The sequence below is a fragment of the Lepidothrix coronata genome, unplaced genomic scaffold, assembly GCF_001604755.1.
Source record: "Lepidothrix coronata isolate B3197 unplaced genomic scaffold, Lepidothrix_coronata-1.0 Scaffold100, whole genome shotgun sequence".
Taxonomy (NCBI): Eukaryota; Metazoa; Chordata; class Aves; order Passeriformes; family Pipridae; genus Lepidothrix; species Lepidothrix coronata.
Genome location: NW_016690280.1, coordinates 2,317,087 through 2,337,079, shown reverse-complemented (window position 1 = coordinate 2,337,079; position 19,993 = coordinate 2,317,087). Strand labels below are relative to the sequence as shown.

Sequence of the window (19,993 nt, the reverse complement as noted above, 5' to 3'; positions counted from 1 at the left end):
TAAACACTGGATTGCTTAATCATAATCAGATAAGCAATATTAAAACAAGTCCTCTAAAACAGCAGCTAACTTGGAGGTCTGTATTTAAATGAAAAAAGACACAGTAGAGGAAACCTCTTGCCAATAAAATCCCACAGTCCCATCCCAGACTGAGAAACAGTTTATAACAAACTGTTAATGTAAGAACAGGTTACCATAAACCTCATCAGTAATCCCATTCATCCACTCATACCGGTAAAAATGTCCCTAAGACTCTCAAGTCCTACTACCTACCACTCAATGGCTTTCAAGACCAGATACATTGATTAAAGTGCAGAAGACAATTACTGTGAGCAGAAGAGACTTTACCACAATATCCCCTCCTTACCAGCACTCCACACCTACTGAAGGCCAGGCCAGAGCTCCAAGGAGATGAGGATGTGTTGGTCCTCGCCTCCAAAGGATCACAGAATCATTCAGGTTGGAAAAGACCTCCAAGATCTCCCAGGTCTACAAAGTACATCCAGTCATTCCTTGAACACCTCCAGGGATGGAGACTCCACCACCTCCCTGGGCAGCTGCTTCCAATGCCTGACAACCCTTTCCATGAAGAAATTCTTCCTAACACCCAATCTTAACCTCCCCTGGCACAGCTTGAGGCCTTTTCCTCTTGTCCTATCCCTTGTTCCCTGGGAGCAGAGCTCGACCCTCATCTGGCTCCACCCTCCTGTCAGGGAGTTGGAGAGAGTGAGAAGGTCCTCCCTGAGCCTCCTTTTCTCCAGGCTGAGGCCCCCCAGCTCTCTCAGCCACTCCTCATAGGACTGACCCCCAGACCTTTCACCTGGAGATATGGAGCTGTGCACACACATCCTGGTCCCCTCCAGCCAGTTCATTCCTGCTGGGCATTATGAGGCTTTCTGTCAAGTGATCTTTGAAGAGCATCAGACTCTGCCACAATCTTCAAGATGTCGTGAACAGTGACAAACTCAAACAGCAGCACAGGAAGGGGTGTCACGCTGGTGGGGTCTCAACAGTGAAATGATGGCTGAACGTGTTAACAGCGGGTGTGGTGAGTGTGGGGCTATTTTAAGCAATGAAGGCAAATGCAAGTTATCAGAGAGGAAGAGAGAAAGTGGTTGAATTACCCACAGCCGCCATGGCAAGGCCTATCTCACCAGCCAGATGGCAGCTCTTCACCGAGGCATTCGCTGCAGCGTCCCTTACACAGAGCAAAGCACCCAGGAAATTAAACATCCCAACTAGAAAAGCCTCTGTAATTTTGCTGTTAAAACTGAAAATCATGTTTCTGATCCTTCTTTCAAGATACATCAGCTTGGACCACGCCTGTTATTTAGCAGGAAGTAGCACTAAAAGAATGTCAAGTTTTTATGAGAAAATAAAGAAGAGAAAAAAATAAATTTCTAGGTTTTCCTGTTACTTAGGCAACCAGGGTCCTCACCAGGCACTTCCAGCACAGGAAGGATGCAGCCTCCCTTGAACCAGAGAAGGAGAGAGCAATGCAGAGGTGTCACAGTTCAACCCTGTGCCCTCCCTGCCACCGGCTGGCACGGTGCTTGGAGCTGTGGAGGACTCCATCCCTCAGCCCCACTTAGACTACTTTCCTCTCCTTCCCCAGATCCTGCAGACAGGTGCTGCATCAGGCAACCAGAGTTCAGATGCCAAAGCCTGGAGGGTGAGTTGGTCCTTAGAATTTTCACTGCTGGATCATACAAAGAAAGCATGCAAAAGGAGCAGATTCCAGGAGGAAAGGAGCAGGGAGGATGGGTGGCAGGCAGCAGGTCTAGGTGAGGATTCTGTACTGGACATGAAAGATCAAGATGCTATAGAAAGATCTTACAATATTGAGGCATAATCTAAGCTTATCAATACTTGATATACTTGAGTAATCTTTGTGTATTTAAATGTTCCTCTAGATGTGAACATGACTTTCATAAACTTGCATACCAAACAACACTGTTGCAACAGAAAGAACTGCCTTTGAGAAAAGCCAGTGACAGAACCAACCAATAAACCAATCCAACCACTCAAATCCTAATTGGTTCCAACTTTCTACCATTCAGAATTAAGGTGCCATAGGACATGATCTAGAGAGTGCTTTGAGGGTCTCACTGACTGATTCATTACTCTGAAAATTTCCCAGCTAAAGACTTACAGTGTCAAACAGGCTCTAGATATCAGGAAATAATCAGATATGAGGAAAAGGTTCTTCTCCCAGACGGTGGTTGGGCACTGAACACACTCCCCAGGGCAGTGATCATGGCCCCAAACCTGACAGAGCTCAAGGAGCATTTGGACAACGCTCTCAGGGACAGAGTGGGATTGTTGGGGTGTCCTGTGCAGGGCCAGGAGTTGGACTCTGATGATCCCTATGCATCCCTTCCACTCAGGATATTCTTTGGTTCTATGATTCTAGAGTCATTTGGTATTGATGCTGCTACACAGTTGGGGAATTTAACTTTATAAGCTTAATTCAAGTCAGACAGAAAAGAAGATACAATGCTAAGCCACAGCAGATGGGATTATTTTAATATTTCAAAAGTAATACCTCACTTTGAGAGTGAGGAATTCTAGAAGGAGTTGCAAGGCAGAGCTTCTTGTTGGTTGTTATCCAGGTAGGAGACAGCTTGAGAATTTCAGGGGGAAAAAATAAGCAGATGTGATGATCAAGCAGAAGGAATTGGAACATTTTGAAATTAATTGCCTTGCAGGCCACAAAAACTTTTTTTTACTAAGATTATTAGGATGGAGATATTTCACAGGATTGGTAAGGGAAAACACTAAAAAAGGACTAGGAAATACTGCTTCCACCCCTAAGCAGTTCAGAGTTTGGACTTAAGTGTCCTTCTGCACATAGAAGGACAAGCAATTTAAGAGACTTAATGATATGAAGATAAACTTCTGCAGGAGTTATTAAGTCAGGCATATATGACCACACTTGTCTGAAAACATAAAAAGTTTTAATGGGTTTTAACGGCATTTTGGCATTTCCTTAAAGCTTCTCACCATTCTCTTCAGAAAATGCAGCTTTCTGTTCATGATGTGCCTTCTATTTCTTTAAGCTTTAGAACAGTTTCGAGGAGGATTGTTCAGAAACACACAAAACTTAAAAACTGAGCAGATTTTCATCTCTTCTTCCCTTCCCTCAGACCGACTTGCTGCAGGAAGAGAAATTACGACAACACAACACAAAACAAAATGTAGCATTGCAATGAGACTAAGCTAATTAAAGGAGCCTGAGTGTCTGTATTTGCCCAAGGAACAGCTGGTTCATTTGTTTTTCTTACTGAAAAACTCCATTCCAAACCCAAGCTGAGCCTGGATTGCTGAATAAATTGGCAATAGTAGAGCTTTCACCTGTAGACTATTGATTTGAACCCAATGTAGATCAGTATTGCCTGAAATCCATGATGAAAGTAAGGGGGTTTCTTCTGGGTCTTACAGTACAGCTGTTCCTAGAGAGCAATGGCTGAGCCAGAAAAGCTGAACTATCTCTTCATCTTTATTAGTCACTGATTCCTGGTCACAGCTGAGAAACACAAGATCTTATAAGAAAAAAATCAAACATGTACTGACGTCAACAGCACGCGAGAGCGGTGAAGGGTGACTTTGAGCAGAACATGAACAGGGTTGAGGCAAACAAGTGCAAACATGCTGTGGTTTGCTCCAGCTCACCTACAGCCATCACAAAGTGGGAGGAGTTAAGAGAAAAAAGCTTTTTCTGAATTAATAACGACCCAAATGGCTCAATACTGCAGTTACCAACTGTGGCTCTCCTGTTCTCCAGAGGGCACCGCGTGGGAATACTCGTGCAAGGCTGTGCCTTGCGCCCCATACAGAGGACAATAAAGCAGCTGTAATAATTAATCGTGTGGATGAAGCACTTGATAATAAACCACACATATAAGCCCCCTCCCATGTTTCTTCCATGCTAAATTTCCATGGGTTATGCAAATTTAAACTACCATAAAGCTACCAGACAAAGGTACAAGCCTGTCTCCTAAGCCCCAGCACAACTGCTTACACAACACAGCCCTGCTCTCATCTTCACCCTCCCTTTATAATAAAGAACTTATTCCAGCTTCCTAAAGAATGAGGTTTGGAGATAATGAGTATTAAGCATTTAATAATTCTCATTTCAAACGCACTGAAAAACAGCTCTTCCATTATGGGAACATTATCGGTCTGGCTCAATTCCACAATGGAGAACAACTCCCAGAGTCAGCAGGAGATCCCAGTGCTTCAGGGGCTGCTTGGTGAGCAGGGACCAGCTCACTCCTGCTTGTGGCAACTGGCACAAGATAGATGGGAATTGTGCTTGGTGCATTACAACAACGGAAAGCAGAAGAAAATAAAGAGACTCTGCTACTGCCTTTGTAATCCTCTCATCCTGTTCTCTGCCAGGAGAACTACCTCATAGCTGGTTCCATCTCGTGCTGCTCGTGCTCACCTCCATGCTTGGATGTTCTTTAGAAAACTCACCTGGGATCTAAGATCCCTGATAAAATAATGCACATTCAGCTGCCTGAAAAGAACCTGCAAGGGAATAACCTGAAACACACTTACAGCAGAGGGTTGTACTACACAGACTCCTGACATCCCTTCCAACCTCAACCATCCTACCCAGATGCTTTTGCTGTAACCACAGAATCACAGAATAGCTGGGGTTGGAAAGGACCTCTGGAGATCATCCAGTCCAACCCCCCTGCCAAGGCAGGGTCACCTAGAGCAGGTTACACAGGAACACTTCCAAGTGGGTTTGGAATGTCATCCAGTCATGGCATCCCTTACAGTAAGTTTCCCCATCCCTTTCCTCACAGGCTTTTGTCACAATACTAAATCTAGAACAGATGGATCCATTGGTGAGTCCTTCCTTATCCAAATGAGCTTTGATAAAGTCAATTATGTATTAATGCCTGGTAGTTGTCATGTTAGCAATACCATATGTACTGCCACTTCTATATCCCTCTAAAACATGGATCTGGTATTGCATGAAGGTAACAGCTTACAAGAAATATTACATCAAGGTTCAAGGATGACAACTCATTTTACTAATGAAGTATTCATCTACTATGCAGCCTTTGCATGTCATTAAAATAGATGCCTGTCTAGACAGGCTTCTTAGATAAAAATTTTTTAAAAAATCTGGTTGGTGAAAGAGCTCCTGTGTATGCCCCTCTCATTTATATGCTGTTCTCCATTATCTATCTTCTTAAAAAGGGTGGGGGGATTTGAAGGAAAAAGCAGAGTATCATAATCACCTGAGCCTGTATCGTATCACAGTGATTAAAGTCACCAGGTTACCTGTTCAGTGTGAGGTTGCACAGAAGCTGAACTCAGATTTAAAGAAGTTGTTAATGCCTTTGTTACCATTGAATTTTTAAGTAGTCTGTTGTTCCCATAAACCCAGAGTGAACACCTAGCACTCAGCATCCCAAACATATGACTAACATGGTTAAAATAAAAAAACCAAATGGGAAGTTAACAAAAGTGGTTTACACAACTGAGAGATATTCCTTTTTCTTGCCAACCACAGACTTGTGTAGTTTTTTCTCTCTTTGCAGGTCTACAAAGTGCCATGTCCAGCTGTTCCTTGAACACCTCCAGGGATAGTGACTCCACCACCTCACCAGGCAGCCCCTTCCAATGCCTGACAACTCCTTCTGTGAAAAATTCCTCCTGATGTCCAGTCTGAACCTCCTCTGGCACACCTTGAGGCTGTTTCCTCTTCTCTTGTCGCTGGTTGCCTGCAAAAAGAGTCCTGACCTGGCTACAACCTCTTTTCAGGTAGTTGTGTAGAGAGAAGGCACAGTCTGACCATGCTAAGACCATCCAATGCAGGGATGTTCAATTAGGAACTCGTGACCACAGCAACTCGAGCTGCTCCACCTCCCCTGCATGACCGTGGGCAGTGTGCTCAACCTTCAAACAATCCCCTGCTCAGCACAGTGCCCACTCTGGGCAGCAAAATGGTATTTGAGACAGTTTAATCTGAGCTCAAAGTGGCTATGAATGGAAATTTGGTGTGAGATAACACTTATTATAGCTCCAGCTAGCAGAGCAGCAGAGACAACCCTTAGATTGAGCATGAAAGCAAATGTTGGCTTTTATGGAGAGTAGAGAGGCCTCACATCAGTTTGAAATGAGAACAAGATGTGGAAAACTACTGTCTAAGACTAAACAATTTTCCCCACAACCTACCTATGTGCAACAAGGGATAGAAAAGCACAGAATGACCTAGACAAAGGTTTGCCCTGTACTGTTTTGTTCTTTCTGCTCCCAAACTTGCCTGTATCCCTGTGCTGCCATTCAAAGACCTGCTAATGAGCGTGGAAGTCATTCATTTGCATGCTCAGTCTCCAAGGATAACCAGCAAAAATGTTAAAGGCTCCAGGGAGGTCAAGCAAACTGACACAATCCCACATTAGTACCCACATTCTAAAATAAAACTACAACACAAGGCTGTTTAAAGCTGTGGGGGTGGAGAGGATTAAAGGAGGCTACAGGGAAGATTTGAAGCAACAGAAGGCTGCAGCACTGCTTTATGCCATTCAGTGTGCTGCTCACCTACAAGGTGCTGTTCCTTCAGAGTGACCTTATTTATAATAAAAAAGAGAAGAAAAGTATTGATTAAGCATAAAGGTAGAAGACTGCATGTTAGCCAGTGCTGTATCATGCCCTGAATGTGCACAGAGCATAGGCTTTGGGGATCTGCACAGATGGTGAGAGCCTGAAAAGGTTAAAAATTCAAGGCCTTGCCGCAGCTTTGACCTTCTATAAAAATCTTACTTGAGCACCCGGGAACTATTAAAGGCACTGCCGAGATTTCATTATTTCTGTATAATGACTGGTAGTCAAAACACGTATGGAAACACACAGTTCATTTTGTTGCAAGTTTTCTTTGCAGTAACACTACAAACCAAACACTGCTTACTCTGGACTGAGCTCAGACATGTATCAGCAAAAAAGCAAAGCCCACTGGGCTTCTCAGTGATGTCTGTCAGCAAAAAGCAACTACCAGCTCCAGGTCCAAACTAACTCAGGAAAAAACAAAACTTCTTAGAAATCAGTATTTTTCCAGAGGTCGATCTGCCTGTAACATGCTTTCTGAAGCCCAGTAATGACCTGAAGTTACCATTTCAAAGTATTTATAGAAGGAGGCTGTGAGAGATTTAAAAGTACTAAAATACCTCCAGTGAGTACTGCCCATGCTGTCTGTGACACAACCCCAGGCAGGATTTCCCTTTACCTGCCTCTAAAAGTTTGCCAGGCTAAAGGGAGAAGCCTTCTGTGACTCAGACCCTTCTGACCATAATAACCATTTTGCCTTGGTCTTGGAGAAAAGTTTCCATATTCCTATTATTAAAATACCTGAAGCTGAAACAGTAAAAGATGACAAATGTCACAGCCACTGTCAACTGGAGATCATGGAGGAGGGAGCAGGATGGGCAAGGAGCAAGCGAGACACCCAAGTTCTGGCTAAGCCCCTCATTTACCAAACTGAGACACTCTGGAGGACACCAATTCCTTCAGGAATACCAAGTTTAGCACAAAACATGGTCAATTACAGAGGCAAGGAAAACCCCTCCTGCAGATCACCTTTTCACACAGAAGGCAGCACCGAGGGGGCTCTCGCGGGCTTACACTGGAATTTTCAGTGAGGAATAAATTTTGAACACTTCATCTTTCTTTTTCTCATTTTACTAGCAGACAGCAAGGCAGATAAGGCAGATACCCAGCTCCTCTGCTGTAAGCAGCCAATGATGGAGTAAATGTCCACTCCTGGGAAAATATCTAATAAAACTAGACATCTTGTCCTGACCACTATCAGATACCAGAGGACTATTATTCACTTAAACCAGACATACTCCTGTCTAGAACATCTGCAACACACAAATCAACAAACAGCTTCTTATATGAAGAATTTGAGATGTTCTTTTTTCATGAGTCCAGGTTTATTCTGAGCCATTATGTACAGGAAGTTTTGGTTTGTTGCTTTGGTTATGTTGTGCTTTTTTTTTTTTTTCTCTTAAGGGAGTTACCTGCAATTTCCCGGTCACACATTAATGGTTAAAAAAAAAAGCAGTTCTGAAAACAGTGTTGCACAGTTGTCCTCCCCACATCAGAAAAGGCAAACTGAAACCAAAGACAGGAAATAGATGGGCAAGTGCTACAGGGTAAGAGACTTGAGAAGAGCTCAAGCAATTATGTTGACAAAGCTTCTCAAAATATCTTTCAAAAACCAAGAGCAGAAGTTAAAGATATTTAAGGAAAACAACTGTAGGATGTAGCCATAAGTGGGTTTTTTTTGAAGGGTTGATAGTTCCTAACCTGCACTTAGATATATAAATATTTCATCCAGCCACAATTGCTTTACATCCTGATGCTTTGATTCGACACTCCATTTGAAGAAAACATGGAAATTCGGCATCCCTTAGATAGGATGTCGTGCATCTATTTTAAAATATTAATCACAGCAGAAATGACGGAAAGCATCATCTTAATTGTAGCTCTGGACTGAAGAGGTTGAGAAAATAGACTGGTTTCAAGGTTAGAAGGAATCCAGTGAAGCCCAGCAGGGTAACACGTCCTTCACTAGAACCAACACAACATTTCCCAACAGCGTTTCCTAAGAGCAATAAGTCATTTTTCCAGGTGTGGTGGCTCAATGACAGACACAGAAAATGCTGAGAATCACCAAGGCAGGAGACAGCAGCAGAGGAGGAGCTGCCACCCTGCTGAGTGCCTCCAAGCAGCCACTGGGAAGCGGGATGGAGCAGGTTTAATTCGCTGTCCGAGCAGGGAGCACACAGCCTGGAGGCCACTGGTTGAAGATCCCTAATTTAGATGAAATCTTCTAATGAAAAAGCAATTACTGTGCCTGAGCAGAAGTGAAACAGCCAGAGCATTTCAGAGATTTCTCAGCAGCAGGAGGTACTTTCTGAGGACAGAGAGGGCAGCAGGAGTGTGTGCAAAGCTGCTCCATGAAATGGATTTTGAAGATGAGTTGGTCTCCCCCAGTGCTTGGCAGGAGCCCAGAGCAGAAGCCCATCCAGCAGTTGGATGCCAGCATTGCTTTCCACCCTTGTCACAGCCTCGTGCTGTGTCTGTGCTTCAGAGTAACAAGATGATGAGACTGAAAACACCAGAGTGGCCAAAACTTGAAGCACGCACCACCAAAACTGGGACTGCAGCTCTCACCTGGGCAGGCAACCCTTTTCCAGAGTATCTATTGGTGCTGTGCACTCATGGTGGCAGGAAAATCTTAAAACAGGCTGGGTGCAGTCTTCTGAAAGCTTGACTCAATGTATTCACACTAATCACTTCAGTAAAGCTAAACCTACGGAGGGAACTTGACGTCAACAACTCTTAAAAATAGACACTGATGTGTAGAAGAAAAAACAAAATACAAGCCCTCTCCTAATGCACACGCATCTTCAGTGCCAGCAGCAGCTAGTCTGCTTCCCTGCAACACACCAGCAATTTTTAGTTTTAATCCCTTACTTTTGTTATTTTTTTAACTGAAGTAAAAACAAAACAGAAAAATCTTCCCTCAAACTCATAACTGCTTTCTCCTGAGCAGTTCAGTTAAAAAAAAAATCCCCAACCCAACTCAAAAAGCAACAAACTAGTAGGCTTAACTGTAAATTTTATGATATTCAGTAGAGAAAGATTTTAGTTCCCTTAACTTTTAGAGCCTGCATTCTCATCTCAGTACTACTGCTGATCATATTGACAGACACGCTTTGATAGTCAGACCTCCCAAAGCTTTCATAACTCTGCTGAAATCTAAAATTAGACAGCCACAGTCACCAAAATACCACTCACTACCCTTTTAAAGAGACATTTAGAGAAACCTGACCGAGTATTCTATATCCTCACAGAAAAACACATTGTCCAACGTTGCACACGTGTGTAGATAATGTAATCCATAAAAAATACAATTTTCAATGACAATTAAAAAGTCTCTTCAGACAAATAAGCTCCTGAGAAAGCAATTCCTACAGCCTTAAACCCCAGCAAAGGCTAAGCATTGAATTCAGTAGTTTGCAGGCACAAGAGAGAGAAAAACCACAAAGACCTTGTGGTTTAAGGGGCAGCAGTTCACAGGGGATTCAATTTAAATGCTAAAGATGCCACAGCAAAATTCACTGTACAGATTCTCTCAATCACAGGTTCATCAATACAACAGGTAAGTCCAATATTGCCATCACACAAAAAAGCACTGCAAAAATTACAGAGTTGCAGTTCTGAAGCTAATTATTTTACAGGAGACATACATGAAATCTACTGTATAATTTTGTTGTAGATATTTCTGAATTACTGTACAATTTTAAATACTAATGGCTGGCTTGCTAGGCTGTGAGTGCACACTGCCAGCTCTTGCTGAGTTTTTCATCAGCATAAAATAACATGAATGGAGTCAATAAATGGAGTTTTTATCAACATAAAATAAAAATGAAGTTTTCAACATAGCAGAGGGTAACTTTATTTATTGACTAATACTGAAAAGTGCTCAAAACACCCAGAATCCAAACCAGATCAGTCAGGAGCAGATGAATCCTATACTGAGATGCAGCTGAGCCCTAAGGGATGGCAGGTCCATGATGTAACGTGGCCTTTTAAGCAACAACGGGCTCAGAAAGCCCAGCACACACAAAGGGGAGTGGTGCAGGGAGAGATGCAGGACTGCAGGCACAGCCATTAAAAGCTGCTCTTTAGTGCAGGGAAACATTAGGCCCAAAGGCAGCAAATATCACAGAATGATGCATAGTTACAGCTCAGGAAGAATTTCTTCATGGAAAGGGTGGTGAGGCATTGGAAAGGGCTGCCCAGGGAGGTGGTGGAGTCACCATGCTTGGAGGTGTTCAAGGAATGACTGGATGTGGCACTCATGCTCTGGTCCAATCGACAAGGTGGTGGTCGGGCACAGGTTGGACTTGATGATCTCAGAGGTCTTTTCCAACCGAAATGATTCTGGGATTCTGTTTGATTCAATAGGGAGAAAAGAGTTTTGCTGCAATTAGGAATTTGTGTCTGGACTGGGGAGGCAAAGCATGCCATGTTTTCCCCACACTGCTGCTGTTGCTTTGAGGTTCTTTTTTGTCTGGGAGTTTTTTTTATGCTTATCTATTTAATATTGCACCCAAAGTGGAAGAAAATGGTCTAGTCACAGCAAGAGCATTTCAGTAATTTCCCTTACTTTTCCCCAGCATTTAAGTTAAATACTCACATCCCCACTTTTCATGATCTCAAGTGTTGCACACAGTAAATGTGACAGTTGTGCCTGTACACAAAGAACCAGCCCTGCAAGGCTGCTCACTGTAAAAGCCTGCTAGGAGCCACAGGAGCTATGTTCCTTTTATCATTCAAACAGCATTAAAGGAGCTAAAACTAATATCCTGGTAACTCTGCTGCAGCAGATTAAGTGTCCATCCTGAACTTTAAAAACTGCATCCCAGACAGATTGCAATTAATATTAACTACACTCAGGACAAGTCCAGCTCAACACTAACATTTGGTGCAGATCATAATAAAATACTACACACTCCAACATTTTCTGTTTGATAGCTGAGAAGTATGTAGAACTGTTCTTCATTAAATTTAAATGGACTCATTAATAAAATATGGAAAATGTGCTACTTTAAGACATCAGGAAAAAAAAAGTATAAATTGGCGATAACATTATTTCTATTTTTAAATCCATCCCACAGAGTCACCCAAGATAGATGAGAAGTGCTAAGCCCATCCCACAAGCTTATTTATTTATTTAATACTTCTTACATGCTATTTTTAACCTCTGAAGACAGCAAAAGGCATCCATTAGAAAAATTACACTGGTTAGAGCCTTCCTTACACAGATTAGACAAGTGAGATATCTGACTAAACACAGTCTCAGAAGAGATGTGGTTTCCCCCTCCCTTTCCTATAGGATGCTGGAATAAAAAAGCAATTTTATTTTTGCAGCATCAGCTAAGCCCAAATCTCTATCTGCAAAATCTGTATCTGTCAGTCCTTACTCACTCCTAAGCCCCCTCCTCTCACTCCTCCACTTCCCTCAAGGTTTAATTTTGTAAGTAATACATGGCTTGAACGCACACACACAACAATGTTACCCTGCAGGGACAGTAAAATGTAGATGTAGGGTTTAATTTGGGTTTTTTAAGCCTCTGTTGTACACACAGAAAATAAATGAGAAGAAACGCCACAGTCTCATGGTATTGCATCATTTTTCATCCCTTGGGAGAAGAACAAATTAGTTAAAAATCTCTCATTTTTTTTTCCAATAGAGTTAAAGGAATTTACTTTAGTTGATGCTGGTTTTCCTTAGGAATCAAGATTCTTTGGAGAGCTTAGAAATCAAAGGAAAGATGTCCTTTTATTCCAATCTCCAATACAAGCTTTTACATACACAAACGCCAGAGTTACATTATCAGATTATTTATTTAGGGATAAAAAAATATTGACTTGATTTCTACACATCATCTTCCTAAAATGGTTGCTTTCTTTGAGGAAATACAGAGTGTTTTCCTGCACAACTGGAGCATCACATTTTCCCTTTGCCTTGTATTTGAAGGAACAATGCTAAACTCCAAGGAGACACTCCGGCATTCCTGAGCAGTTTCTACCATGGTTTCTAGTGGACCAGAAGACAAAATTGCACATTGCCATTTAGGTGTTATTTCAGGAGGCATTTTGATTTTCATTTAGGCTGCAAAAAACTTCCAAGATCATCAAGTCCAACCTGTGACCAATTCCCACCTTGTAAACCAGCCCAGAGCACTGAGTGCCATGTCCAGTCATTCCTCGAACACGTCCAGGGATGGGGACTCCTCTCTGGGCAGCCCCTTCCAATGTCTGACAACCCTTTCCATGAAGAAATTCTTCCTGATTTCCAACCTGAACCTCCTTTGGCACAGCTTGAGGCTGTAACTTTCATCCTAACTTTTGTACAGAAGACAGACCCTGACCTGGATGTGTATTTCCTGCCTGGTCAGGTAAAGAGCTACAGAAAACAAAAAGGGTATAAAAGATGAATTTCAAAAGTGACAGTGGTCCCCTGCCATGCTCTGGGTCCCCACAGAGCCCAGGGCAGGGTGGAAGGATAGACCACCCCATGCTGGGCACTGCTCAGCAGTTCCATGGATAAATCCATGGGGGTAGGTCGGGTAGGCACAGACTGGATCCTAATGCAGACACTGAAGCTGGATTTCTTCACAGCTATTTTCCCTTCTTTGCAAACTTTGCACAAAATGAGCTTTTTGTAAACAAAACCACAGAGGTTGTTGGTGTCACTCAGAACAAGGACAGTTTACTTGTTCTACCTGTCTCGAGAAAAGCTCAGTTTGCTGAGAAAAGACATTACTGAGCCCATAAATGGAAGGCTTTTATTCATAATCTATTCAGACGTGGCACTAACAATGCTTGATGGCTAAGAAATACTTGAATTTCTAAAAGAAGTAGCTTTCTCTGTAGTGGAAAGGTCACATTGCATGGAGGACTATGCAAAGAGCTGATGCACAAGACAAGTGTCACAAACAGACAACTGAATAAACAGCACTTAATGCAATTTCGTGGGTACAAAAATCACTAGTAAACTCAAGATCCTGGATAAAAATTTGAATATTCTCTGTGTTTGGAATTCAGCCTCAAGCCAGGCCTGGATTGGGAAACAGAGTCTCTGACACAACTTTGATTCCTGACTTATTCCTGAAATGCTCTGAATATTCTGCACATGGGCCTTAGAAAGCAGATTACAGCCTGCCAGCAGTAGGCAGGACCCCAAGCAAACTGCTGAAAAGCCAAATTTAAGAGTTCATATACTTCCTCCCCATTAAGTATTACATGCAATAACATTAAAAGGGTAATTTCCAGGGAAGAGCATCCATCATACATTCTCAAGCTGCTCAAAGCAGAAAAATGCCCATCCTTGAAAATGTCCAAGGCCAGGCTGGATGGAGCTTTGAGAAACCTGGTCCAGTGCAAGGTGTCCCTGTCCATGGCAGGGGTGTAGGACTAGATGAACTTCAAGGTCCCTTCCAACTCAAACCAAACAAAACAATGCAGTGACTACCTTAGGTCTGCAAATATGCAGTGTCTGAGATATTAATTATTTCCATTTATCTGAACAGTGACTTATTATCAGTAACTTCAGTTATCCCTTTTTTCAGCCTCCTCTCATCCATACAATTCCCTCCAGCTCACAAGCTGCCTGAACACCCAGCTGCTCCTGGGACATTTCCAGCAATGTAGGTGTTTCAAAAGGACAAAAATCCAGCAGCGTTATCAAATTAGGAGGAGAATATTCTGATGTTTTCTAGACACAGAATAAATATAATATGCTATTAAAATACATTATTTATACAGAAAATGAAGAAGCCTCATAGGCAATTTAGGATTTCCAGATTCTGATCCGTTTTATGAACTTGTGCAAGGAAAGAAACCTTTATGGAAAACACAGGGACAAAGTTGTCTTCTAGTACCAGTTCTATACAAGACAACTTGACTTTTTTCACCCTCTTTCGAAAACCACATTGGCCTATTGCAGAGAAATTATTTTTCTCTCTTCAATAGCTTGAGCCTGGGATATGTACAGACCTCTGTCAGGCCTGTCAGGGAGGAGACCTGAGATCTCCTCAGCATTGGCAAGTTCTGGAAATAATTGACAAATTCCTTTTTAAAACCGACTGCTACAGAAACCATTTCCATATGTGTAACTCCCCCTGACAAAACCTCCTTCACTATCAGTTAAACACAAAACACAAACCTCCTTGAAAACAAGCAACGATCTGCAGGACCACCGTAGACCGCCTAGGAATTATGGAAAATCCAGGTTATGTTGCAGCACTGGAAGTTTCCACCTCTCAGTGACGTTTCAGAGATCCTGACTGTTCAACAGGACTGGGAAGAACAACATATTGCTACCAGTAATGTGCCACAACTACCAGTAATGTTTCACACTTTAAAATATGGGAAAAGACAGAGGGATCCCCAAAAACACCCCTTCCAACCTAAATACATCATCAACTGTGACTTTTAAGGAAACTGAGGTCCTAAACACCATCAATAAAAGAAAATAAAAAGGCACTGAGTAGTCAGTCTCATAAAGACTAGTTACCTCAGAAAGCAAATCCCTGGATCTTCAAATCATCCCTTTTTCCAGGAGACCCCAGTCAGCACATAAATAATGTCCTTTATACATGTCAGGAACAAGTTCATTATTTGGTGCAAGGCTTTTCATGTCCCTTCTGGAAAAGGGGACATGAAGCAGAACCTAACCAGGACTTACGTTGCTCCTATTTAGTGTGTTCTGTTATGGGGTGGTGGATGATTAATATTTTTGTGCGGATTGCTTCTGGTGGGGTTTTTTTTTTTTTTTTTTTTTTTTTTTTTTTTTTTTTTTTTTTTTTTTTTTTTTTTTTTTGTTTTTTTTGGTTGGTTGGTTGGTGGTTTTTTTGGGGGGTTCCTTCTGTGGGGGTTTGGGGGGTGTGTGGATTTTTTGTTTGTTTTTGATTTCATCCTGATTGTTTTACGTTACCAAAGCTAAAAATCCATTGGATTATTATTATTTTTTAAACACAGAACTTGAACTGTATTTCTGTTAGGAATAAAGGGAATTATGATTCATTTCAGATAGGTGGAGTGAGGCAGAATATAGCTTGAAAAAAAAACCACCAGAATTCCAAACAATAGAGCAAAGGGGGAAAGCACCCAAAACAAGTGCTTACAGTTTATCTCACACAAGATCTAACAGCAGATTGCCAAGTTTTTGGGAAAACTTTTCATACTCTTCAGAATAGAAACTTTAAAAAATCCCAATAGTTCAAATGCCAAAGAAACCCATAAAATCAGGAGTGGGGAAAAAAAAAATCTATTTCCTTACGAAGGGAAGCTGAAAAAAAAGGTAAGAAAATTGTGTCTTCGAGCATCCAGGTGTTTCAAAAGATTAGAGAAAGTCCCAAGTGCTGCCTGTAAAGATCAGACACAAAATGCATTATCGCATGCACCAGATCATACACTCAAAGTGAAGTAAATACAGAAAGGCAGATTTTCTTGGTCCTTTTACACACTAATATGATTTTGCCTTGAAACTCCAAATAGGAAGACATACATACTAAAATACTGGTATTTTAAGCTGTTGCGTCCACGTCTCAACTGATTGTCAGGTTAAAAATATATTTGTCTTAACCTACTGTTACCGTTCTCAGAGGCCACATCCATGTCAGCCAAACCTACCATGTGGTAGTGTTATGTTTGCACCATCAATGATTGCTTGTGCCAGTTCGTGATCATTGCTCTCGAAAGCGTGGGCAGCAGCCTTGAGGGCATCCCAAATCTCCTTGCGGCCTTCGAAAGCTGGTGCTGTGTCCCAAAACTCATCCCTCTTACTGCGCAACTGTCCGTCTGTCATGGGGTAATCGCTTTTCCATTTCGGCTTCTCTTTCTTCAAGGGCTGATTACGACCGAGAGCAACTGTGGGGGAGAAAGAGGAAGGGAAATTAATAAAAATAACAGCACGAAATTACTGAAGTGCCCTTTGGTCGTTCTGTTTAGGTTCTACAGAGCTGAAGTTTACTTCCTGGCAATCCAAACTCTTTTTGTCCACCTCCACTGAGGCATCACCTCCCTTTCCCTAAACTCAAAGTTGGTTTGACCTCTTGGAAAAATGGAGGAGCTACATCTGCTTGCTGATTTCATCTGGAAATCCAGGAATCCATCAAGCTTTTAAAATCGGTTACCTCATTCACAATAAACACAAAAGCATTTGCTATTTCATTTTACCTACAGCTATTTTTATGTAATAGCCAGTTAAGAAAACCACAGGGGTATAAAGTTGGTAGATTAAGACCCTCTGCTCACTTTAAATTCCAGCACTGCCAAGTCTGTTCCAAACCATTCTCTTTCATTTGTGTGAGTGAGTAAAGGATTATTTCAACTTCTGTTGCAAAGAAAAGGAAAAAGAAAAGAGCAAACTTCAGTGCACACTGGGAATAATTTCTCCCTGCAAGAGTTGCAGAGAGAAATTATTCCCAGGAAATTATTCCCAGGAAACTCCATTTCCTTTTCCATCCCCTTCCTCCATTTCCAAGCCCCCTTTTGAGGACAGTATGGGGAGGAGAGCAGTGACAAACCACAAACACAGTTCTCACCATGGCTCAATACCACAAAGCCTTGAATACACAGTTTAAACGTCTCCAGAGGAAATGAATTGTCCTTCAACAGTTAAAACTAAATTTGAGGGTGTTTACAGCTGAAAACAAGCAGCCCCCTCCATGGCAGAGGGCACAGAAACTGAGTGATGGTTACTAAATGCTCCTGAAACACAGGAAAGCTGCACAGGGCTGAAGTCAGTTAAGTATCCCTGCAAGAGGATACTGGAGAATCAACTTGATGCTCTCCACGAAGAGCCACTGCTGTCCCAAGAGAGCAGAGGAACCCCAGCTGCCATCAGGCCAAGGAAGGATGAAGAGATTCTGCCTGTCATCCCACATCCACGTTACCAAGGCCAAATTATCTCTTACAGGAACAAGGCACCACAGCTGCCATGATATCAAAGCCTGCAGAGCAAAGCTGCTGCTGATCAGGTGCTCCTGGATAGTCTGCATGGATGGGAGAGCACCAGGACAAACAAGGGTTTAAATTTAGTATTCTGTATACCATGCACATCCTTAGAGATAATAAGAAATATTTCCTGTCTCCAGACCTTCTTATTTTTCTGGGAGAAAGCTGACAATAGCTGACAAAAATCCTCATATCTGTCCTCAATCTTACTCTGTCTGGTTTTCAATGGAAGAACAGTGTAATGTCCAAATATTTTTCATAGTCCTTAATCGAGACGTAGGCTCTATCTCTACAGTTAACTACAAATCATATTTATGGCCAAGAGTGTGTGTGGGGGTGAGGGACATAAATGTCAATATATCAGAAATACTGAGTTCAGTTAGGCTGTAACATTTTGCAAACATAGTATTTAATTCAAATATTGCCTCTCCTTCCTTGATTTTTTTTTTTTGGCACAGAGGCACTTAGCTGTTCTCGGAACAGCCCTCAACACCAAGCACTGGGTCTCAGGGTTGACCATCAGTGCCTGGTGTTGCAGCAAGACATTCCAACTTCACACAAGCTTTAAGGAGACTAAAACCTACACATACGAGGTTCAGCCACACACCCTTAAACAATCTGACTCCATATGACCGTAGAATTATCTACTTTGTAACTCAAAATGACAGACACGCTTATGAACCTGAGGTGTAAGTCACTGAAAATAGGATTTTAAAAAGAATGCCTGATGGTAAGGTGACATTGCCAACTATGCAAAGGCATGAGCCTTCTCTGGATTAGAAAAAATCATAGTAGAATCATAGAACGGCCTGGGTTGGAAGGGACTTACCTTCAAGATCATCTCATTCCAACCCCTACCATGGGCAGGGACACCTTCCACTGGACCAGGTTGCTCCAAGTCCTGTTCAACCTGGCCTTGAACACTTCCAGGGATAGTGCAGCCACAACTTCTCTGGGCAACCTGTGCCAGGGGCTCACCACCCTCACAGGGAATATTTTTTGTCTAATATTCAATCCAAACCTACTCTCTCTCAGTCTGAAGCCATCCCTCCTTGTCCTGTCTCTCCAGGCCCTTGTTCAAAGTCTCTCTTCATCTTTCTTGCAGGCTCTCTTCAGGTACTGGAAGATCATAATTAGGTCACCCCAGAGCCTTCTCTTCTCCTGGCTGATCAATAGCAATTCTCTCAGCTTCTCCTCATAGGAGAGGTGCTCCATCCCTCAAAACAACTTGGTGGTCTCCTCTGGAGGAGATATTTGCATGGAAACAAAGTCAGATGACAATTAAAAGTAACAAATGACAGTCACATGGCACACATATACTGACTCCAGCTGTTATTCTGTATCCCATGCAGAAACTAACAATAATAAACTTCTGAATCCTTTCAAGTGACCACAAACATTTATTGCTCTTTGTTTCCATGGGATTGCTTCCATGAGATTGCTTCCATCCATTTGCTTTTCAAAGAAGTGCTGACCATTTAACAGATTTCAGAACAGCAAACCCAAGTGTTTACAAAACACCAAGTTTCCTGGCAAAGCCTGGCTGTTCCCAGTCCAAGTCTCAGCTGAGCACACACAAGCTGGGAGATGATGATGGGGCAGCCTAAAACAATGGTGAAGGAGGCAGCCCTGCATGCATTAAACAGTATATTATGAAATTGCAAAAACATATGTGGGAAAACACTTGAACAAGAAATGGTTTCCTTATTAAGGCTTAGCAGTCAGAGCATGAACATTTCAGACAGACAGAACAGGACACTGTTAGAAATTTGGGTCAGTGGGCATCTTTTTTTCCATTCAACTTCAGCTAACATCTGTTTGCACGTACATTCAATGAATGCTAATTTATCCCACAGGGCCCTTTCCTTCTCCCCGAACATTAATTATGGAAGCAGGTTAAAGGCACTTCGCGCAGTCACGGCGGCGTTGCCTGTACCCAGCCCTGCCTGCCTGTTATCCAGCACCATGGAGGAAAATCCAACAGGCTATTTCTTTCCCTGCTTCCCCCTTTGCCCAAGACAGCATCCGCATTTATTGCTCTTCAATAGACAAGAATAGCAGGGGAGAGACTAAAGAGACAGAAATCTTAACAATCTCAAATAACTTCTCCCTCGAGACACGATCCTTCCTACATAGACAGCAGTGATGATAAACCCAGGGATAAATTCTATTTTTTTAAAGTGGAAAGAAAAGTGATGGAAGAAAATGACTCTACAAATGCCTCAAAAGCCAAATTCACTCTAACAAGCCATCCATCCCAGTACTAAGCCTTGAAACACAACTTGGCTTCATCACAAGCCAGTATTTAAGAAGGTCTTTAGCGTGTTTATAATTTATTAGAAGTGCTTCAAGAATCCCCAAAAAATCTTTATGCCTCTCCTGGAGAAATATTAATCTCTATCCAAATGTGTGGATAGATGGAGCAGAAGGGATA

The 19,993-nt window shown here is 42.2% G+C and overlaps 1 protein-coding gene across 4 annotated transcripts in view; it reads right to left on the bottom strand.

Annotated features, from left to right (window-relative positions):
• UBTD2 (ubiquitin domain containing 2) overlaps positions 1 to 19,993 on the bottom strand; it is a 52,403-nt gene that overhangs the window by 8,072 nt on the left and 24,338 nt on the right. For 3 of the 4 annotated variants that reach the window (XM_017822970.1, XM_017822973.1, XM_017822971.1), the window contains exon 2: positions 16,234 to 16,470. In XM_017822970.1, coding sequence (XP_017678459.1) covers positions 16,234 to 16,470 — 237 coding nt within the window. Of the gene's footprint in view, positions 1 to 16,233; positions 16,471 to 16,857; positions 16,937 to 19,993 lie in introns of all 4 variants that reach the window. The other variant, XM_017822974.1, reaches the window with a different exon arrangement.